At 46.5% G+C, this 20,579-nt stretch overlaps 1 protein-coding gene across 3 annotated transcripts in view; it reads right to left on the bottom strand.

Moving 5' to 3' along the window:
• TMEM164 (transmembrane protein 164) overlaps positions 1-20,579 on the bottom strand; it is a 167,903-nt gene that overhangs the window by 24,107 nt on the left and 123,217 nt on the right. For all 3 annotated transcript variants that reach the window (XM_062183751.1, XM_062183752.1, XM_062183750.1), the window contains one exon: positions 14,997-15,075. In XM_062183751.1, coding sequence (XP_062039735.1) covers positions 14,997-15,075 — 79 coding nt within the window. The remainder of the gene's footprint in view (positions 1-14,996; positions 15,076-20,579) is intronic.

Raw genomic sequence — 20,579 nt, 5'->3', positions numbered from 1 at the left:
AGATAAGTAGGTAGGGTCATGGTCCATTAGCAAGCAGAAACCACACAAGTAACAGCAAGCAACACATATATAGCACCAACTCCATGACAGGAACCATTAGAAGCACTTTACATACATTAACTCATTTGTGTTCATTACAACTCTTGGAGGATGCACTGCTGTTCATATTCCACATACAAGGAAACTAGAGCACAGAGACGTTAAGGAACTTGGCCAAGGTCACACAATTAGTAAGGACCAGAGTCGGGATTTGAAAGCAGGTTGTGTAGCTTCCTAACCGGCAGCATGCACTATGCATCTGCGTATCTCTGCAGAACCTGTCCCATTGGCAGCCAGGCCTGCTCTTTCTCCTCTCTAGTCTAGCTTCCCAGTGCCAGGGGCACAGTGGGCAATAGGCTGGGGCCCACCCTCCACATCGGGCCGCCTTGCATTCTTCAGGCACACAGCAGGATGCTCACTTAGGTGTTGAGATAAGCCATGCACAGGGGGTACTGGGAGCCTGCTCTGCCAATAACAAAGTGCCACTCTGTTTCCCATTCTGCTGCTGTTCCTTGGGTGGCCTGCCCTTGGTCAGGAACATGAAAGCAGGACAGTGTGTGGCAGGATTACCAAAACTCTGTCCTAAACCCCAAATGTCCCTCACCTTCTAGATCAACAACATGCACCCTACTTCCAAAACCTGACACTGGATGGATGCCCCAAGCCAGATGTTCTGCTCCTCCACTCTGGCTGTGGAGCCCCAAATGGCATAACCTTTTAGATAAGCATGGCCCCCCAAATATGCATGGATTCCTGTTTCAAGAGAGCCCCTCCATGTTAGGCACTAACCACCTGCGGCTCTTAACATCTCAATGAACTTCCCCCTCCTTCCCATCCCCACTTCTCCAAAGGCCTGATTTTACTTCATCTTTCAGATCTAGTGTGGCTTAGTTACTACTGCCTTGGTGAAAGTTTCTACTGTCTTAGCTCCCAGGACAACCAGCCTCTCCTATTGCTTGGACCATTCCTGCCATCTCCTTACACTCTTCCTCTTTAGTCTACTATTTGCAGGTTGCTGTTCCCCAGGGTTTTTTTGCTAAGTCTATTTCTTCCCTATCTACATAGTTACCCTGGATTATCTCACCCAGTCCAATGCCTGTTTCCACTACTTCTATGTCAATCATGCTAAAGCCAACATCTAGTCCCAGCTTGCCAAAACCCCAAATATTCTATCCCCTTGGACATTACAACCTGAATAGCCTAGAAGGGCCTCAAACATCTAGGAAAATCATCTTCCTCCTTGCTGTGGTCTGAATATTGCCATCCTTCCAAAATTGTCACATTGAAACCTAATCCCCAGTGTGATGGCACCACGTGGTGGCCTTTAGGGTAATTAGGTCATGTGGGTGGGTCCCTCACATGTGGGATTAGCGACCTTATAAAAGATGCTCACAGGAACCTTTCTGCCCCTTCCACATGTGTGAGCCAGGGAAAAGGCCCTCATCAGACACCACATCTGCTGGCACCTTGATCGTGCACTCCCAGCACCCAAGACTATGCGAAATAATTTTGTAATTTTGTCTTGTGTGTAAGTCACCCATTTTAGTGTAGCTTTCTTATAGCAGTCAGAACAGACCAACACACTCCCGAAAATACGCTCCTTCCTTCTGTGCCCACCCAGATACTCAGGTCAAAACTTTAGGGGCTCACAGACTTCACCCTCACTCCTTTAGCATCTTCATTATAATAATAATTACCAATTCAATCAATATGTATTGCTACTAATTAATATAACAAAATAAAGATCCAATCATAATTATGTGTTCATCTCCGGAAAAGTTGTGACTACTGCCACCTAGTGGCAAATGTCAGACAAACATGAGATTCAGAAATTGTTATACTCAAAGCACCTAAAAAGTACAAGAAGAAAGGCACATTAAGAAAAATGTGCATTAGGCTGCTTAGGGAAGTCTGGGATACCTCCAGAGAGGAAGTAATATCCTTGAGATAACATATAAAGGAGGCCATTGTTGCCAGGTTCCAGGTAGAGAGGCCAATGCGTGCCTGGACACAGAGGGGCAAGATGGATAAATCTGCCAGTGAATTTGTTCATTCAGAAGGTAAAGTTAGAGAGTCAGAGTCTAAGTAATGGGAAATAAGCTCAAAGACACAGGCAAGGGCCAGATTGTAGATAGTCTGGAGTGCTGTGAAATGGAGTTTGATATTAATCCTGGATAGGATTTTAAGCAATGGAGCAAAATCTGATCAGATCTGGAGATTGCATGGAGGATAGGCTGGGTAGGAGGTACAGGGCAACCAACTGGCAAGGAGATGAGAGACGACACAGTATTGTGAGGCCTATGAGGCTGAGAGTCCAGATTAGGATGGAGAGAAAGGGCCAGATTTACCAGCGATTTTGACAGTCTGAATCCTGAAAACTTCTGAACTGATCAGTAGAGAGGTGAAGGAGAGGATGGGATATAGGACACTGCCTACATTTTTAGCTTTGGCAGTGGGTGGAGAATGGAACAACAAACCAAGACAGGAAATAGAGGAAGAGGAAGAAGAACAAGTTGGGAGTAGGGGTATGACTAGAAAGAGTTTTGACTGTAGACATGTTACTTTGGAAGCTCCTGTAGTGCTTCCAGAGTCTGCACTAGCTCTACCGATGAGAGGGCACCAGGATCTGTGGAGCAGGCAAAGCGAAGGAGCTCCAGGAGGAATCCAGACAAGTAGGAGAAGGAGGAGACACAGGTGTCCTGGAGCCCAAGGAGGAAGCAGCAGTGACATTCCACATACTGACAAGCGTGCACTCAGAGCGTGGAAGGTTTTGTGGCTTCAGAATCGAGCAAGGCACAGCCCTGACCTTTACAGACCACGGTCGACTTGGAAGATAGATGTGTAATTAATGAGAAGCAGCAGAACAGTGGTTAATAATAATAATCATTAGAAAACCAATGCACAGCATGTATTCTGTACCAGGCACTGTTCTACATACTTTATATACATAAGGGTACTTCAAAAAATTATGGGAAAAAAAAAACAGAATTAAAAGATATGGTGAGGGAGCAGCCATTTAGCCTACAGTTTAAGATGCCTGTGTCCATATCGCAGTAACTAGGTTTGATTCCCTGCTCTGGCTCCTGATTCCAGCTTCCTGCTCATGCAAACCTTGGTGAGTTGCAGTGATGGCTCAAGTAATCGGGTTCCTGTCACCCTCGTGGGAAACCTGGATAGAGTTCCTGGCTCCCAGCTCCCAGCTTCAGCCTAGCCTAGTCCCAGCTATTGTAGGCATTTAGAAAAATGAGCCCATCGATGGGCACTCTCTAGCTCTCTCTTCTCTGTCTGCTACTCAAATAAGTAGATTTTTTTTTTTAAAAAAAAAAAAGACAAGTTTCTTTCCATGGAAAACATTTTGAAATCCACGCTTATAAGGGGGTCTTCAAAAACTTCATATGTTATGAAAAATTATGCATGGACTTCAAAATGTTTTGTACCAAAAGAAACTTATCTTTTAGGCCCATTTCTATGAACTTTTTGAAGCACCTCTGAAGGAGCTCATGGAATGCTCACAACATCCTATGTGGTCAGGACTATGACCGCTTCACAAGTACAAAAACCCATGCAGAAGGGGCAAGGCACTAGCCCAGGTGCCACAACGCGCTGGCAGGCAGCACAACCAAGATTTGAACCCAGTGTGTCTGCATCCAGCAGCTCCAAGGAGAGGCAGCACCGTGTGGTGGGGAAGCCCCCCCGCCTGGCTGCCAGTGCCAGTCTCCACTCTCACACATGTGGGTGCTCCTCAGCCTTGTGGTGCAGTGGACCCTTTGGGCAGTTTGGGGAAGTCCGACAATTCCCTCTTAAAATAAAATACACAGGATTACAAAAAAAAAAAAAAAGAAACATGAAATATGATTATCAAAATACTTTTCAAAAACAAATCCGTTTTTAAGTGTTGAAGGCCCTGATGAATGCAAATGATTTTTTGAGAACCGTGCAGCAGGTGTAATATGAGAGGAAAACATCTGTGATTTTCATTAATGACAACATGCTGAGTGCTGCTAATATGACTGGAGCTTGTTGTCTATATTCATAAATGAAGCAAGCACTATATTTCAGTCGGAGTTATCGCAAATGAAGAAGTGGATTTCTCCCCCCTCATTCAAGGTCATGGGCCCCAGGTGATGTGTTCCCGTAAGTCTCATGGACATTGTGAGGATTAAATGAGCTCAAGATTGTGCACATAAAACACCCAGTGCCTGGTGCACAGCACGTTCACAATAAATGTTAGCTTGTAAGATGTAGCAGAGGATTTGTGTAGCAGGTGAACAAGGCCCTGAGCAGGAGGCCATTCACACATTCATACCCCTTAGTCACTGAGAACAAAGGGGAAGTGCCTGCCCTCAGGGAGACCAAGACCTAAAGAGGCACCTTTCTATATTTACATCTGCACCTGAGAGGACAACAACCAGGGATGAGGGCGAAGAGTTTCTGGGGGCTTCCCAGCGAAGGGGACTGCTGAGGGCAGTTTTGGGAAATGAATGTATTCCAGGCCCACAGCTGGAGAAGGGCGTTCCTGGCAGAAGTCACAGAATTTTCAAAAGCAGGGAAGCCTAGGGATTTACACCAGCGTGTAGTGCGCAAGGGAAGGGAGCATAAAGAGATGAGGTTGGCGAGGGAGCTACAGGCCAGGTCATCCAGAGTCTTTTGTGCACTGGGAACAAGCAGAGAGCCACTGAGGCCCTCTGAATAGGGAAGTGCTGTGATACTATTTGAAGGACAGAAGCAGCTTTAGAAGCCACGGGTAGCAAAGGAGGCCGGCTGAGGCAGGGAGACCACACAAAGCCAACTGTCAGTCACTGAGGGAAGAGCTGACCAGCAAGGCTTGGCTCAAGGCAGTGGCCCTAGAGAGATGGTAGGGAGGGGATGGGTTGGAGAGCCAAGGAGGTGAAAGTGGAAGACTTGCTGATTTTCCACACAGCAGTGAGCATGATCTTTTCCATGAACAGATCTCATCATGCTGGACTAGACAATAAACAGAGTGAGAGAAACGGAAGGCCACCCAGAAATAGAGAGATTCTTATCTCACAAGTATACCAGCATAAAGTCCAAGTAGATAAAAGATTAAAAAGCTGAAAGGGAACTATAAATGTAGCACAAGAAAATATGGGATACCAGAGTCCTCTCCTCCTTATCTGTGGCTTCTTTTTCTGTGGTTTCAGATACCTGCAGTCAACTGTGGTCCAAAAGTATTCAATGGAAAATTTCAGAAATAAACAATTCAGACATTTTAAATTGTACACCCTCCTGAGCAGTGGGATAAACTCTCATGCCATCCCACCCAAGATGCGAACGGTTCCTTTGTCCAGCGTATCCATGCTGTATACGCTACCCACTCACAAGCCACTAAGTAGCGATCTCAGTTAGCAGATCAACTGTCACAGTATTGCAGTGCTTATGCTCAAGTAACAGTAACCCTTGCATAGCAAGGAGAGGCATGCTACTTCCCAGTGCCTACATCATTTACCCCACTTCATCCTACCACACAGGCATTGGATCTGCCCACATAGTGCAATGAGATAGTCTGAGAGAGACCTCAGGCACATAGATCTTATTACAGTATCTTGCTGTTATTGTTCCATTTTACTATTAGTTACTGTTGTTACTCCTTATCATGCCTAATTTAGAAGTTAAACTTTATCATAGGTAGGTACGTATTAGAAACAAAAACAGTGTAATATGATTCAGAAGTACTCATGGTTTCATGGAACAACTGGGGGTCTTAGAACATACTCAACATGGAAAAGCAGAGACTACAGTATATATATTTTAAAAATAACCTAAGAGTAGAAGATGCTCTAACCATGACTCAAAATTCAGAAGCCATACAGATAGAAAATTTCCACAGAAAGGAGTAAATCCAACACAACAAAAATAAATCATGAGCAAAGTCAACAGACACAAAACTGGGGGAAATATCTACAGTTCATATCATAATTATTTCCTGATATTTCGAGATAAAGAAGTCTTGAAATCTAAAAATTTTAAAAGTCCAACACAATGGAAAAATAAGCACATGAAAGCAGCATATAGTTCAAGGAAGAAGAAATCAAATGGGTGGGAGTCAAGGAGGGTAGGTAGGAAGTATCACTATGCTCTTAAAGCTGTATATATGAAATACACAAAATTTTTTCCCTTTATATAAATTAAAAAAGAAAAAAGAAAAATAAAAACAAATTTAAACTTCTCTCAAAGTAAAATTAAGTGAAAATTGAACCAATTATTCATTTTTTAAAACTTTCACATCCACAAAACTCTACACTTTTCATGACACTGTGTGGAAACAAGTGTTTTCATGTATTGTTAGTGAGCATTTAAATTGGTTTAACTTTCACAGACTTGAAAATATACACCAAAATTATGAATACATATACTCTTTCATTCAGCATTTCCACTTAAGAGGATTTATCCCATATATATACTTGCATACATGTAAAATGGCATTGGTACAAGGTCATTAAGTGCAGAGTTAGTTATATTAGCAAAAGATGTAAAACAATCTATATGTCCACCAACAGGAAATTGAATAAATAAATCATGATACAGTGCTATCACCTTATATTATGATAAAAAGTAAGAACCCCAGAGCCATATTCTTGGATTCAAATCCTGGATCTGCCATTTATTATCTGAACATCAGCTTCCTCACCTGTAAAAGGCAGGTAACAGGAATACCTACCTGTCAGGGTTGTCATGAGGGTTAAATGAGAAGATATTTGAAGAGCTTAAGACAATACCGTGGGGCCGGCGCTGTGGCATAGCAGGAGGGGCCATCGCCTGCAGTGCCGGCATCCCATATGGGCACTGGTTCGAGTCCCAGCTGCTCCACTTCTAATCCAGCTCTCTGCTATGGCCTGATAAAACAGTAGAAGATGGCCCAAGTCCTTGGGACCCTGCACCTGTGTGGGAGACCTGGAAGAAGCTCCTGCCTCCTGGCTTCAGATTGGAACAAATCTGGTCACTGCAGTCAATTGGGAAGTGAATCAGAGGATTCAGAGATAAATATATCTCTCTCTCTGCCTCTCCTTCTCTCTATGTGTAACTTTGACTTTCAAATAAAATAAATAAATCTTACAGTATTCCATCATTCACATTATAGAATAGTATGCTACTGTGAAAAAGGAACAAACTTCCTATGGGCTTACAAGAAAAGTTCTCTAAGAAATATTGCTAAGGGGCCAGCACTATGGTGTAGTAGGTTAAGCCTCTGCCTGTGGTGCCAACATCACATATGGGCACCAGTTCATGTCCAGGCTGCTCCTCTTCCAATCCAGCTCTCTGCTATGGCCTGGGAAAGCAGTAGAAGATGGCCCAAGTCCTTGGGCCCCTGTACCTGCGTGGGAGACCCGGATGAAGCTCCTGGCTCCTGGCTTTGGATCAACCCAGCTCCAGCCATTGCAGCCATTTGGAGAGTGAACCAGTGGACGGAAGACATCCCCCTCCCCCGCCATGTAACTCTGCCTCTCAAATAAATATATCTTTTTTTTAAAAAAAATGAAATGAATGCTGTAACCTAATCATTTAAGAAAGAAGAAGTATTGCTAAGCAACACAGTACCAAAAACAACAGGAAAAAGGAAATAAAAACTAATTTTAAAATGTATTTACATATGCCAAAAGAAGATCTAAGAGAATATGCAAAAAATAAAGTGGTATAGTTGTGGGCAGGACTGTGTGGATGGAAGGGAGAGAAGGGAAGAACATTTTTCACAGCGTGGCTTTTTGTACCTTAAACTTAAACTAAAATTTGTAAATGAACTTCATAAGGAAAGAATCAATTAGTAAAGCAAGATGATTGATATTATGTCCTTTCTTAAAACTTCCACTGGCTTCCTATAGCTAGTCAAATCAAGGTGAAACCCTTGACAAAACCCTCCATATGTGACCCATGACTGTCTCTCGGGTCCAATGCCATGCACCCTCCTCTCACACAGCACTGTTGCATATACCATTTTTCTTTGTCTAAAATGGCTCACTTCTCCCACCCTACACTTGCCTTGTAAACTCCTACTCATCCTTTAGACATCTGCTTAAATGGCACTTCCTCAGAGAACTCTCCCTAACCCCCAGAGTAGGTCAGCTTCTTTGGTTGTCAGTTCTCATAAAATAATGTTCCTTTGCTTTTGAGTACTCATCTCAATCATAACTATATTTTCATGTGATTACTGGATCCACACCTGTCTGCCTCCACTAGCTTACACATCCTAAGAGAAGGGGTGGTGTTTGATTTTTGCTCTTTGGTGCACTCAAGTGGCCACTGCAAGCCTGGCAGAAAAAAAAAGGCACTTGAAAATAGAAGCTATGGGGCTGGTGCTGTGGCACACTGGGTTAAAAACCTGGCCTGCAGCACCAGCATCCCACATGGGCACTGGTTCAAGTCCTGGCTGCTATACTTCCAATCCATCACCTGCTAATGTGCCTGGAAAGCAGCTGAAGTTGGCCCAAGTGCTCAGGCCGCTGCATCTATGTGGGAGACCCAGAAGAAGCTCCTGGGTCCTGGCTTTAGCCCTGCCCAGCTTCAGCTGTTGTGCCATTTGGGGAGTGAACTAGAGGATGGAAGACCTCTCTCTTTGTCTCTCCCTTTGTCTGTAATAACAAAGATACAAGGGGCAGAGATGATTCCCAGATTGTAGCTGGGATGCCACTTGGCAGAGCCATAGGAAAAGCAGCAGCGTTGATGGGGAAAATCAGGAGTTCCGTACAGACAGGTTGAGATTGAAGTGTGCATAGGACATTCAGATGGAAACGGTGAGTAACCTCAATGATGGTGACGCTGAGAAGTCAGGGCTGCTGATAGTGATGCAGTGGCCATCACTATACAAAGTTAAAATATAAAAGCACGTGAGATCATGCAGAGTATTAAAGTGAGAGGTGAACCTAGAGCGGACCTCTGGGAAAATCAACATCTCAGAGCACTTTGGAAAAAAGCACTTGGGAAGGAGTCATGAGAAAGCCTGGTCAGTGAGGTAGGCAAGCCAGGAGGGAGGGACTTTGGAAGGCTTGAAAGCCTAAAGAGGCTTGGGGCCAGCACTGTGGCATAGCGGGAAAAGCCACCGCCTGCAATGCCAATATCCCATATGGGCGCCAGTTCGAGTCCCGGCTGCTCCTCTTCCGATCTTGCTTTCTGCTGTGGCCTGGGAAAGCAGTGAAAGTTGGTCCAAGTTCTTGGGCCCCTGCACCCACGTGGGAGACCTGGAAGAAGCTCTTGGCTCTTGGCTTCGGATCGGTGCAGCTCCAGCTGTTGTGGCCAATTGGGGAGTGAACCAGTGGATGGAAGACCTCTCTGTCTCTCTCTCTCTGCCTCTCTTTCTCTCTCTGTGTAACTCTGACTTTCCAATAAATAAATAAATCTAAAAAAGCAAGCAAGCAAGCAAGCAAGCAAGCCAGCCAGCCTAAAGAGGCATGAATAACAACAGTTCCAGGAGGACAGAGGCTGAGAGATGGTGTCAGATGTGGGCAGATGCACGTTGCTGACAAGCTTCACAGGTAGCATTTCTGTGAAGAGCCTGAATTCTGTGTGTGTGTGTGTTTCTGTGTGTGTCGGGGGGGGGGAGGGGCAGGCAGATAGCTACGTTCTGACGAATGAACTGGGCAGACAGCTTCATGAAGTGCAGACCTGGGTGCCTCCCCAAGTTCCGTACTCACGACGTGACTTCAGGGGCTAAATACACATTTTGTCTTTTTTAAGAGTTATATATTAAAGTGTACTAAAATAGATAAACAGTAAAGCAAAGACACGATTTAGTGAATATTTTAAGTTTCTCTTTAAAAGCAATAAAGTTTAGCAAAGAAAATCAATAGGGTTAAGGATAGAGATCATATACATAATGATACACATGGGTCTAAGGATAAGGCAAACATTGTCATAACCAAAGAACAAATAATGTTTTGACTATTCTTTTAAGGTGCTGAGCCATGAAAGGAAGAGGAAAGACAGAGTAGAGTGGGGTTGGAAGAAAGTCTTTTCAGAATGGGAACGACTGGATCATTTTCATGGGCTGAAAAGCCAATGGTGAAGAAAGGCATGAAAATCCAGGTAAACACATGACGAACTGATAAAATGTGATTCCGGAGCAGGTGGGAGGGCTAGGAGGTACTCAGACAGGGCTCCACGCCAGTGTCATTAATCACAGGTATGATTATGGAAGCAAGGTTTGCCTTGAGTGCACAGTGCCTCTGTCTGCGGGGTGGGGTGGGTGGGTGGTGCTGAGTGGGAATCCTGCTCCTCACTTCCTTCTGGATGGGAGGGAGAATCAGAAGAATGGATGTGACTAGAGAAGCTTGCAGAAGCGGAGAGAAGTACTGAAGACCTCTATTTTCGCAATCCTTCATGGGGAGAGGGTAATCTCGTGAGAGTGGAGGAGACAAGATATTTGGACAGAGTGAACAGGACGTTTTAGGAGGGTGGGGAAGGCTTAGCACAGGACTTCCGAGGGCAACGTGCAGAGGAGCTGATCAAAGATCAAATAATTGCACAACGGTACTGAGAGCATAATTATAATGAAGACTGTGAACTTCGGGTAGCCCTACACAGAATGACTGGAGAGACTTTCTTCAGTAGGCCAAGACTCAGAAAACACTGGACACAGGTTCTGGTTGGGGTGAGACATTGTTAGGAGCTGGTCAGAAGAAAGTTCCAAAAAGTGACCATGGTGGTCCAAACTGGCAAGAGAGGAAGCTGAATGGAGTGCAGATTTGAGTCAAAGAAAGTAACATCACAGCTTATGGTCTCAGAGAGAGGAATTTGGGGGACAATAAGGTCCAGGTGGGTGAACATAAGGAGGTGTTGAAGTCATTGTGATTAAAAAGCCCAAGTTCTGGCAGTGTGGCATAGCAGGTTAAGATGCAAGCCTGCAATGCCAGCGTCCCATATGGGCTCCAGTTCAAGTCCTGGCTGCTCCGCTTCCTATCAGGCTCTCTGCTAATGCAACTGGGAAAGCAGTAGAAGATGGCCCATGTGCTTGGGCCCCTGCACCCATGAGGGAGACCCAGATGGAATTCCAGAATCATGGTTTCAGCCTGGCCCATCCCTAACTGTTATGGCCATCTGGGGAGTGAACCAGCAGGTGGAAGATTCATATTCTTTCTCTCTCTCTCTCTCTCTCTCTCTCTCAACTCTGCCTTCCAAATAAATAATAAATAAATCTTTAAAAAAGAAGTCCAGGCCGGCACCGCGGCTCACTAGGCTAATCCTCCGCCTTGCGGCGCCAGCACACCGGGTTCTGGTCCCGGTTGGGGCACCGATCCTGTCCCGGTTGCCCCTCTTCCAGGCCAGCTCTCTGCTGTGGCCAGGGAGTGCAGTGGAGGATGGCCCAAGTGCTTGGGCCCTGCACCCCATGGGAGACCAGGAGAAGCACCTGGCTCCTGCCTTGGGATCAGCGCGGTGCACCGGCCGCAGTGCGCCTACCACGGTGGCCATTGGAGGGTGAACCAACGGCAAAAGGAAGACCTTTCTCTCTGTCTCTCTCTCACTGTCCACTCTGCCTGTCAAAAATAAAAATTAAAAAAAAAGTCCAAAGCCTGAGAGACTGGAGGCTGGTGAGTAATCCTCACTCATCTCAGGATGCAGACTGAACCTGCACTGGAATTATTGAGGCTCTTGGGCCAAAGGCTTCCAGGATTGTGTGGGAAGTGATCAAGAGGTTTGGTGACCGTGGTGATAAGAAAGAAGCAGAGGGAATGGTGAAGAGAAAAGCATTTTCCCATAGGGTGGAGATGAAATTCTGCTTTGGAAGAGACAGTAGGGAGCTTGGATATGTGAGCGTGGCAGCAAGAGCAGCCTTCCGCAGCGGGAGCCTTGGGCAAGATAGGCAAAGCTGTTCTTTTCTGGAAAGAGCTGCTGGTGGAGGCACGAGTGGCTTATAAGAAATCTAGTTTATTGTTTAGCTTGATTCCATCATTACATATAGTGTACATGGTATATACACAGTATCACTTTCTGCCCTATACATACATACAATTATAATTTGTGGGTATTCAATTTAAAATGTAAAAAAAAAGAGACTGTACCAATAAAAACAATAACAAAAATACCAGAAGAAATGCAGTTCCAGAGGGCCAAAGGCAAAGATCTGGGGTGAAAGGAAACTGGAGAAGAAAAGAGCAGTGTGGACAAGAGAGTTATTGTGGACTATGATATCTCAGGACTGCAGGCATGAGGGAGAGGCAGGATTCCCACTCAGCACCACCCACCCCCCCTGATCCACAGGAGTGTGCTCAAGCCAAACCTTGCTTGTCAGAAAAACAGGAGCTATCTAGGAGAGCTGTCTTGTCTTGGGTGAGAACTCCTAAGCCATTCATTTCTAGAGTCTTCTAAAGATCAGAAGCCCAAAACTCTTGGCTTCCTCGGTTTACACATGGACAGTTTTCCCACTTCTCACTCTAGATCCACTCCCTCTTCTCAAGGCCTAAGCCAAAAACTCAGGACCAAAGGTGAAGCCAGCCTTGGGAAGAAATCCAGGTTTTTCTCTCAATGCTCCTCATTCCCCCTAAGTGAACAGCAGATGGTAGCAAAGAGCCAAAGATGGAGAAAAGCCCTCAAAACAGCTCAGGCAGTGGTGGGTCATTCAAGTTGTGCAGGCAGTGGAGGCTCTCTCTCCAGACCTGGAGTCACAGGCCCAGAGCTAGGGTATCTGCGGGTTAGTACCAAGAACTGAGCATAGCATCTCTCTGTATAGTGCTGTTTCTCACCTCATCAGCTAGGGAAGTGGGCCAACAGCAGGAGCTGCTCTAAGAAGAAGTGATCATCTTCCCAGCAATGGGCAGAAGGGAAGGTGAACTAGGCTGCCTAAATCACGGTGTACCCCCACAGTGCCCTCTGCAGCACTTGCCACACTGTGGTGCAACCGTCTTTCTTTCTCAACAGACAGGGACTCCCTGTGGAAGAACTGTGTCTTTCTGGTTCATCTCTGATTACAAAGAATGCTTGGCACAACAGCAGGTGTTCAACCACTATGTTCCTGTGTGTCGAGTGAAGGGCTGAATTGGGGCAGGAGGTGAGGCAGACACTCATCCCGATGTTGATGGGAAACAGATAGCTGTCCTTCATGGGAACAAGGTATATGAGAAAGAGCACTGGTTTGGGCAGGGATCTAGGCCAGGCTCTGGTTCCCAGCACTATTACTTACGACTAGCGGCAAGGTACTTAAGTTTCCCAACCTCGGTTTTCTCCTCTGTAGGTGGATTCTTCAACAGGCTATTTGCGATGAGAACACACACCACCCATGCCTAGCACAGTATCTCACACACAGCAAACAATACAAAGTAGGACCGACATGGACTATAGTTATTGCTCCAGTTGCTACTATGATAGCCCCTTCTCCGAAGCAGGCACGATAGGAGAAGGGAAAGAATCATTCTGAGTGTGAAATAAATTAGAATTAAGACTCAGAACCCCTACTTCCTTAGCTCTGTTCCCCCAAACAGCACAGCAATACATCCAGTGGGAGGCTTCAGCAGAATTAGTCTTAAGGGTGTGGCTTTCCAGACTGTTCTTTTGCAGGGAGGAGGGATGACTGTTTGGTATTTTCCACATCAAACCAGTCTAACCAAGCTACCTGGCAGCTTTTGATGGTGACCTCGGAGTACAAATAGGTTTAAACACCAGCCATGCAGATTTGGCCAGAAGTTCCACCACATGGCTCAGAAGCCAAGGAAAATGGGGGGTAGGGGCCTGGGCCCCTTGTGGAGCTGCCTGCTTGGGTCTGCCCAGAAAAAGCATGTCTCTGACACTTCAACATTATTAGGAGGCTGTCGGCTGTGCCACCACGAGCAGCCCCGAGAAATGGTCCAAGTCTCCTGGATATTGGTACTCAGAACTTCTCTTAAAGCACAGCAGAGACTGCCAAGTATCTGCACAGGGTAGAAGCAGCAGCCTACTTAGGAGAGGGCAGGGCATAGGAGGCAAGACTCTTGGGTGTAAGCAGACTTCCCAGACAGCATCACTGCCCATCCTCCAGCATGTTCCCAGGTGGCCGGTCCTGGGGGTCATCTCACACCAGAAAGCCTTTAGGATTTGCCAGCATGTCTGAGCTAGAGGATGCAAGCAGGAGCCAGGAGACGGCAGAGCCCAGCACAAGTTCCAGACCATTCACCAGTGGGATCCAAAACTCATGTCGTCCCATGCCATTTGTACTAGGACAGAAATGATACCCTTGCCGTCTGGGGGAACACTGGACAGGGTAGGTCTCTAAGAACAGTGTCAGCAACCAAGACAGAGGGCCCTCAGGAAAGGAAGGACTCTGAGAAGGGGTCACGCTCACACAAGTCCAGCAGCCTTATTAGGCAGTGCCCTTTCCTTTTTCGTACAATGCAGGAGAGGGAGAGGATAATTTAAGAGTTGCTGTAAGGACACGAATACATCAGCTTCCTTTCCAGACTGTCTCTACTGGTTGGTGGTCTCTCCCTCTTGACCAAAGGAAGGCTTTCAATCACTTATTTGACATGAGGGATGCTGCTGTTTCACCTCCCTCTTCCATTCCATAATTCTGCATTCCCTGGACTTCTTAGCCCTCTCGATATCTCCTTTAGCTCTCGGAGCATGGTTACAATGAGCAAGGGCACAGGATCTTTCTCTTGAGGGGCCCTAGTGATTCATTTGCTCCTTCAACCCTATACTGCACACAATGGCAGGGGAAAGGGACAAGGGAGTGACAGGCATGTAGGGGGTGCTCCATGCAAACTCAAGGCCACCCGCAGGAGCCCAAAGCCTAGTCCCCACACAGGCGGAGGCAGCACCATGCTCATTCACAAAGGCTAATTCTGAAAAGCCCTCTGATTCTTTGCAGACGTCATCCAAGCCCCTTTTCTCACGGCCCAGTGTTTCGCATCAAGCACGCTGAAGAAACCCAGCCAAGCCACAGCTCAGGATCACAGTAGGCACCCAAAAAGCGGTGCCTCCCAACCAGAAGGGAGCGGTGAGGTGTGGGGAGGCACCGAGATGAGGTTTGCTGGTCTTACCTCCTTTCCAAAGCAGGTAGATGGGTACCACGTAGAGCATAACATGCTGAATGTAGTAGATCTCCAGTTCAAAGGGGAGCTGTGAGGGAGAGGAGGGAGAGAGGTGTTTCAGAGCAGGAGTTTGAACTTGCTCTTCAGGACCTACATTTTAGCAACCCCGAGCATTTCACCAATTGCCCTCTATTCACTATGAGAGGGAACAGAACAAAATGAATACACTTCTGACCTAGATGGGTCGCTTCCAGGGTGTATTCTGTAGAGATGATACTTGCAAAACACTCTGCTAAGAAAGTTTGGTTATGGGCCCACATTGTGGCACAGTGGGTTAAGCTGCTGCTTGTGAGGCCAGCATCCCATATGGGAACACCAGTTTGAATCGGATCCCCTTCTGATCCAGGTCCCTGCTGATGAGCCTAGGAAAGCAGCAGAAGATGGCCCAAGTACTTGGGACCCTGCCACCCACATAGGAGACCCAGAGGGAGTTCCTGGCTCCTGGCTTTGGCCTACCGTGGTTACTGAGGTCATTTGGTGAGAGTAAACCTGCTGATCTCTCTCTCTCTCTCTCTCTCTCTCTCTCTCTCTCTCTCTCACTCTGCCCCTCTCCCCTCCTCTCTCTTTCATCTCTCCCTCTTTGTTATTCTTTCAAATACAATTATAAAAATATTTAAAACCAAAGAGAATTTGGTTAACATTTTTAAAAATGTTGCTTACAACACATTTTCTTGGAGATTCACCTTGTGTTCTGTCCGTATATTAAGTAAGGGCTTGAGTCATCCCCACAGAAGTCTATTTGGCATTGTTTATCCAGTCTTCCCAAATTCGTTTAGTGAGTGACATTTTAAAAAGTGATTTCTTTTCCTTTGTTTTCTTTTCCTTTCTTTCCTTCCTTCCTTCTTCCCTCCTGCTCTTTCTTTTCTTTTTCTAAGAGAGAGTGCCAGACACACACACACACACACACAAACACAGATCTTACATCCACTGGTTCACTCCCTAAATGCTCACAACATCCAGGATGAGGCCAGGCCAAAGCCAGCAGCTTAAAAATGCAACCAGGTCTCCCATGCAGGTGGTAGGAGCCCAAGCACTTGAGTCATCATCCACTGCCTCCCCAATGCATTAGCAGGAAGCTGGATCTGAGGTACAAAGTAGTTGAGACTCAAACTTGCTCTTGCATATGAGATGTGGGCATCTCAAGCGGTGGTTCAACCCATTGTGCCACAATGCCTGCCCTGAGCGAAATGTTCTACAGAATAGACTTGAAGAAACACAAGTTTATGGTACTTTATGCTCCTTGCAAGTAGATGGTGGACTATTTAAAAGTTTACTTCTCATTTGAAATGAAATTCTTATGGAGTAGAATTTATTGTCCCCATTTCCCAGCTGAAAAAAAAAAACTGATTGCTCAGCCTGGTAGGCTCTAGATCTAAGAACTGAGTTTATCCATTGGAAATCTGGGAGTCAGTCCAGGGCTGACCTTATCTTTGAGTGAAGACCAAACAATCAGGTCAATTCTAGCACAGCTTGTCCCAAAGATCTTCCCCAAACTCCCCACATCTAGTATGCCTACCCACTCACTCCTGTCTCCTGTCTCTTTCAAAATGGAAGCTCTGGATTACCAAAGAGGAACAGTTTCAATCTGGCCATGGGGACCCTTCTGTGAAGGTTAGCAGTGAGCAGAAAATCAAAATAGCTGGGTAGTTAACTCACCCCTGGGGGAAACAGAACTTTAGCAGATGGCAAGAGGTCTAGCCTTTGCTTATACAATCTCTCTCAATCTCAATCTCTCTCTCTCTCTCTCTCTCTCTCTCTCTCTCTCTCTCTCCCATGCACACACACACTCACCAAGGGAAACCCAGAGAGACAAGGATACCCAGGGGAAGGGTCAGCTGCTCACTGTTCCCTGCAGGGCAAACACAAAGCCAAGACAGTGCTAATGAGAACAGACAGTCACAGGCTCCCCAGGCCCCAGAGCCCAAGTGTGCCTGATGCCAAAGGTTGAAGTGAAAAGGCAGCAGAGCACTGAGAATAGGAGCTAGGACAACCTTGCACACAGACAAAGACCCTGGTTCTTTTTCTTGTAAAGATTTATTCATTTATTTGAAAGGAAGAGTTAGAGAGAGAAGGAGAGACAAAGAGAGAGATCTTTCACCTGCTGGTTTGCTCCCCAGATGGCTGCAATGGCCTGAGCTGTGCCGAACCAAAGCCAGGAGTCAGGAGCTTCTTCTGGGTCTCCCACATGGGTGCAGGGAGCCAAGGACTTGAGCCATCCTCCACTGCTTTCCCAGGCCATAGCAGAGAGCTGGATCAGAAGTGGAGCAGCTGGGACTTGAAGCGGTACCCATATTGGATGCTGGCATCACAGGTGGTGGTTTTACTGGCTACGCCACAGCGGCAGCCCCAGAACCTGGTTCTTAAAAACAAAAATTTGGGGCCTCCACTGTGGCTTAGCGGGTAAAGCTGCCGCCCATGGTGCTGGCATCCCCTATAGGCACCAGTTCGAGTCTCGGCTGCTCCACTTCCAATCCAGCTCTCTGCTATGGCATGGGAAAGCAGTGGAGGAGGGCTGAAGTCCTTGGGCCCCTGCACCCACGTGGGAGACCTGGAGGAAGCTCCTGGTTCCTGGCTTCAGATCGGCACAGCTCCGGAAGTTGTTGCCATCTGGTGAATGAGCCAGTAGATGGAGGCTCTCTCTCTTCCTCTCTGCCTCTGCCTCTCTGTAACTCTTTCAAGTAAACAAATAAAACCTTTAAAAAATTAAAAACAATTGGCCGGCGCCGTGGCTTAACAGGCTAATCCTCCGCCTTGCGGCGCAGGCACACAGGGTTCTAGTCCCGGTTGGGGTTCCGGATTCTATCCCGGTTGCCCCTCTTCCAGGCCAGCTCTCTGCTATGGCCCTGGAGTGCAGTGGAGGATGGCCCAAACCCTTGGGCCCTGCACCCACATGCGAGACCAGGAGAAGCACCTGGCTCCTGGCTTCAGATCAGCGAGATGCGCCAGCCGCAGTGGCCATTGGAGGGTGAACCAACGGAAAAAGGAAGACCTTTCTCTCTGTCTCTCTCTTTCTCACTATCCACTCTGCCTGTCAAAAAAAAAAAAAATTAAAAACAAAAATCTGAGGCCAGCATGGCATAGTGGGTTAAGCCTCCGACTGTGACACTGGCATCCCATATGGGTGCTGGTTCAAGATCCAGTTGCTCCACTTCTGATCCAGCTCCCTGCTAATGTGCCTGGGAAAGCAGCAGAAGATGGCCAAAGTCCTTGGCTCCCTGCCCCATGTGGGAGACCCAGAAGAAACTCCTGGCTTCTGGCTTTGGCCTGGCATAGCCCTGGCTGTTGTAGCCATTAGCGGAGTGAACCAGTGGATGGAAGACTTATCTCCCACCCCCCTCCCCACCGTCTTTCAAATAAATTAGGAGAATCTCCTAGGGACTCAGATGATGCTAAACTATTACTTTATGCTAAGAGAAATGTAAAACCCAGAGAAGGATATGAGGTTCCAAACATCTCTGCAGCCCAAGGTGGAACACTCGGAAAAGGTCATGGGATCTGACACAAGAAACTACCAGCACAAGGGGGCTATGGAGGTCTAGGAGGCCCATACTTGACTTATAGTACTAAGGTCTGGGGTCACTCCGCTCTCTTCAATTTGGGTACTGTTCTAGGTCTTTCAAATCTTTTCCCAATCATGATCTACTCGGTCTCTCAAAAGCCCTATGAAGCAGGCAGTGAAAGTACCTCATGTGAGTGACGAGGAACTGGGGTACAAAAGGCTTAACTGAAGTCACTGAGGGAATCTGGAAAATAAGCAAGGAAGGTGAAGTTCCAGGAAGGCTCAGCTCCCTGGCTGTAACCACATCCTTCAGGATCCTAAGAGACTTGACTTCTCCCTAAAATGGGCCAGGAAGCCAGGGCTGCTGTCCCACAGCAGGGAACAAGGAATTGGGCCAAGGGGATGAAGGGACTGGAGCCAGCTGTGTACCCAAGCAGCACCTCTGCCAACATCCCAGCCCCCAGGTGCTGACTACCCACCTGGACTCACAGTGCCCACCAGCCTCTCCTTCCACTGCATCCCACCTAGAAGGCCAAGTCTCCAGCTCCACGACCAAGGAGGCAACTAAGCGCTATTGGTTGCAAGCAAGGACTCCGGAGTCTGTCAGATCTGTGTTCTACATTTGACTTGGCTGCTTAACCAGCCCTGTGGCCTAGAGTAAGTCACTAAACCTCTTCCCTCCATTTTGGCAAAGAGAAAATACGTGAAAATATGTTGTTGCATAACACTAACGTGTCAGGAAGTACTCTAAGCATTTCGTAAATGATTAATTCAAACCATTCCTCCTAAGAAATGTACCGTTTTGATTAGCTCTAGTTTAGAGATAAGAAATGGAGGCACAGAGAGGTTAGATGACCTGTGGGATCCGCAACCCATTCCGTGACACAGCCAGGATTCATATCCAAGCACTCTGGAGTCGCTGTTTAGTGTAGCAATTAAGATGCCCACATCTCACTGCAGAGTACCTGCATTCAGTTCCCAGCTCTGGCTTCTGGCTCCTGACTCCTGATTCCAGCTTCCTGCCAATGCAAATGCAGTCCCTAGGAAGCAGTGGGAATGGCTTAAGCGCTTGGGTTCCTGCCATTAGTGTGGGAGAACTGGATTGTGTTCTCAGGTCTTGGTTTTGGCCCCAGTCTAGCCCTGGCTATTTGTGGGCATTTGGGGAGAGAACCAGTAAATGGGAGATAGTTAGTACATGTGTTCTTGCTCTCCCTCTAATAATTAAATGCATAAATAATTTTAATCCAGATAATGTTATATCAAAAGTTAAGAAAGAGAGAGGAGGAATATCATGATACTCTTAAAATTCTATATATGAACTACATTGAATCTGTTTTCTTTGTATTGATATCACATTAACATGAAAAAAGTCTAACAAACAAAAAAAGTAAAAATATCCAAGCAGTCCGGTTGTAGAATTTTTAGCCTTAGCCAGTATATAGCCGTCCATCATTATTCATACAAGCCTGGTTTCAGGACCCCCTGCAGATGCTCAAGTCCCTTGTATAAAATAGCACTGCATTTGCATATATAACCCAAGCACATCCTCTCCTATATTTTAAATCATTACTTATAATACCCAATATAACATAAGTGCTACACAAATAGTTGTTAGACTGTATTATTTAGGGAATAATGACAAAGAAGGAAGTCTGTACATCTTCAGTACAAGATGCATATTTCGCAAATGTTTTTGAACTGCAGTGCATCTCCAGATATTGACAGATCCCCTGGATACAGACGGTCAACTCTATTCTACTACCCCCTGCAACCTTCCCCACCACAAAAGCCCAACACACAGGAAATGCTCAATGGGAAGGAGCCACTGTAAGTATTAATAGGAATGGTAACAGTGGTATCAGTAGCAGGAGCAACAATAGGACTAGCACATGCCCTCGCTTGTCCCTCCACAGAGTGACTCGGCTCAGCTCCACTCTGAATGACCTTCAGCTTCACAGCCTGCTTTTCGCATTGTCACCCCAGTCCCACATCACACAATGGCCCAGCTTGCTCTGCCATACAGATTTCCCAGC

Source organism: Lepus europaeus, chromosome X (genome assembly GCF_033115175.1).
Source record: "Lepus europaeus isolate LE1 chromosome X, mLepTim1.pri, whole genome shotgun sequence".
In the NCBI taxonomy this organism is placed as follows: Eukaryota; Metazoa; Chordata; class Mammalia; order Lagomorpha; family Leporidae; genus Lepus; species Lepus europaeus.
This window is presented reverse-complemented; position numbering and strand designations above follow the sequence as displayed.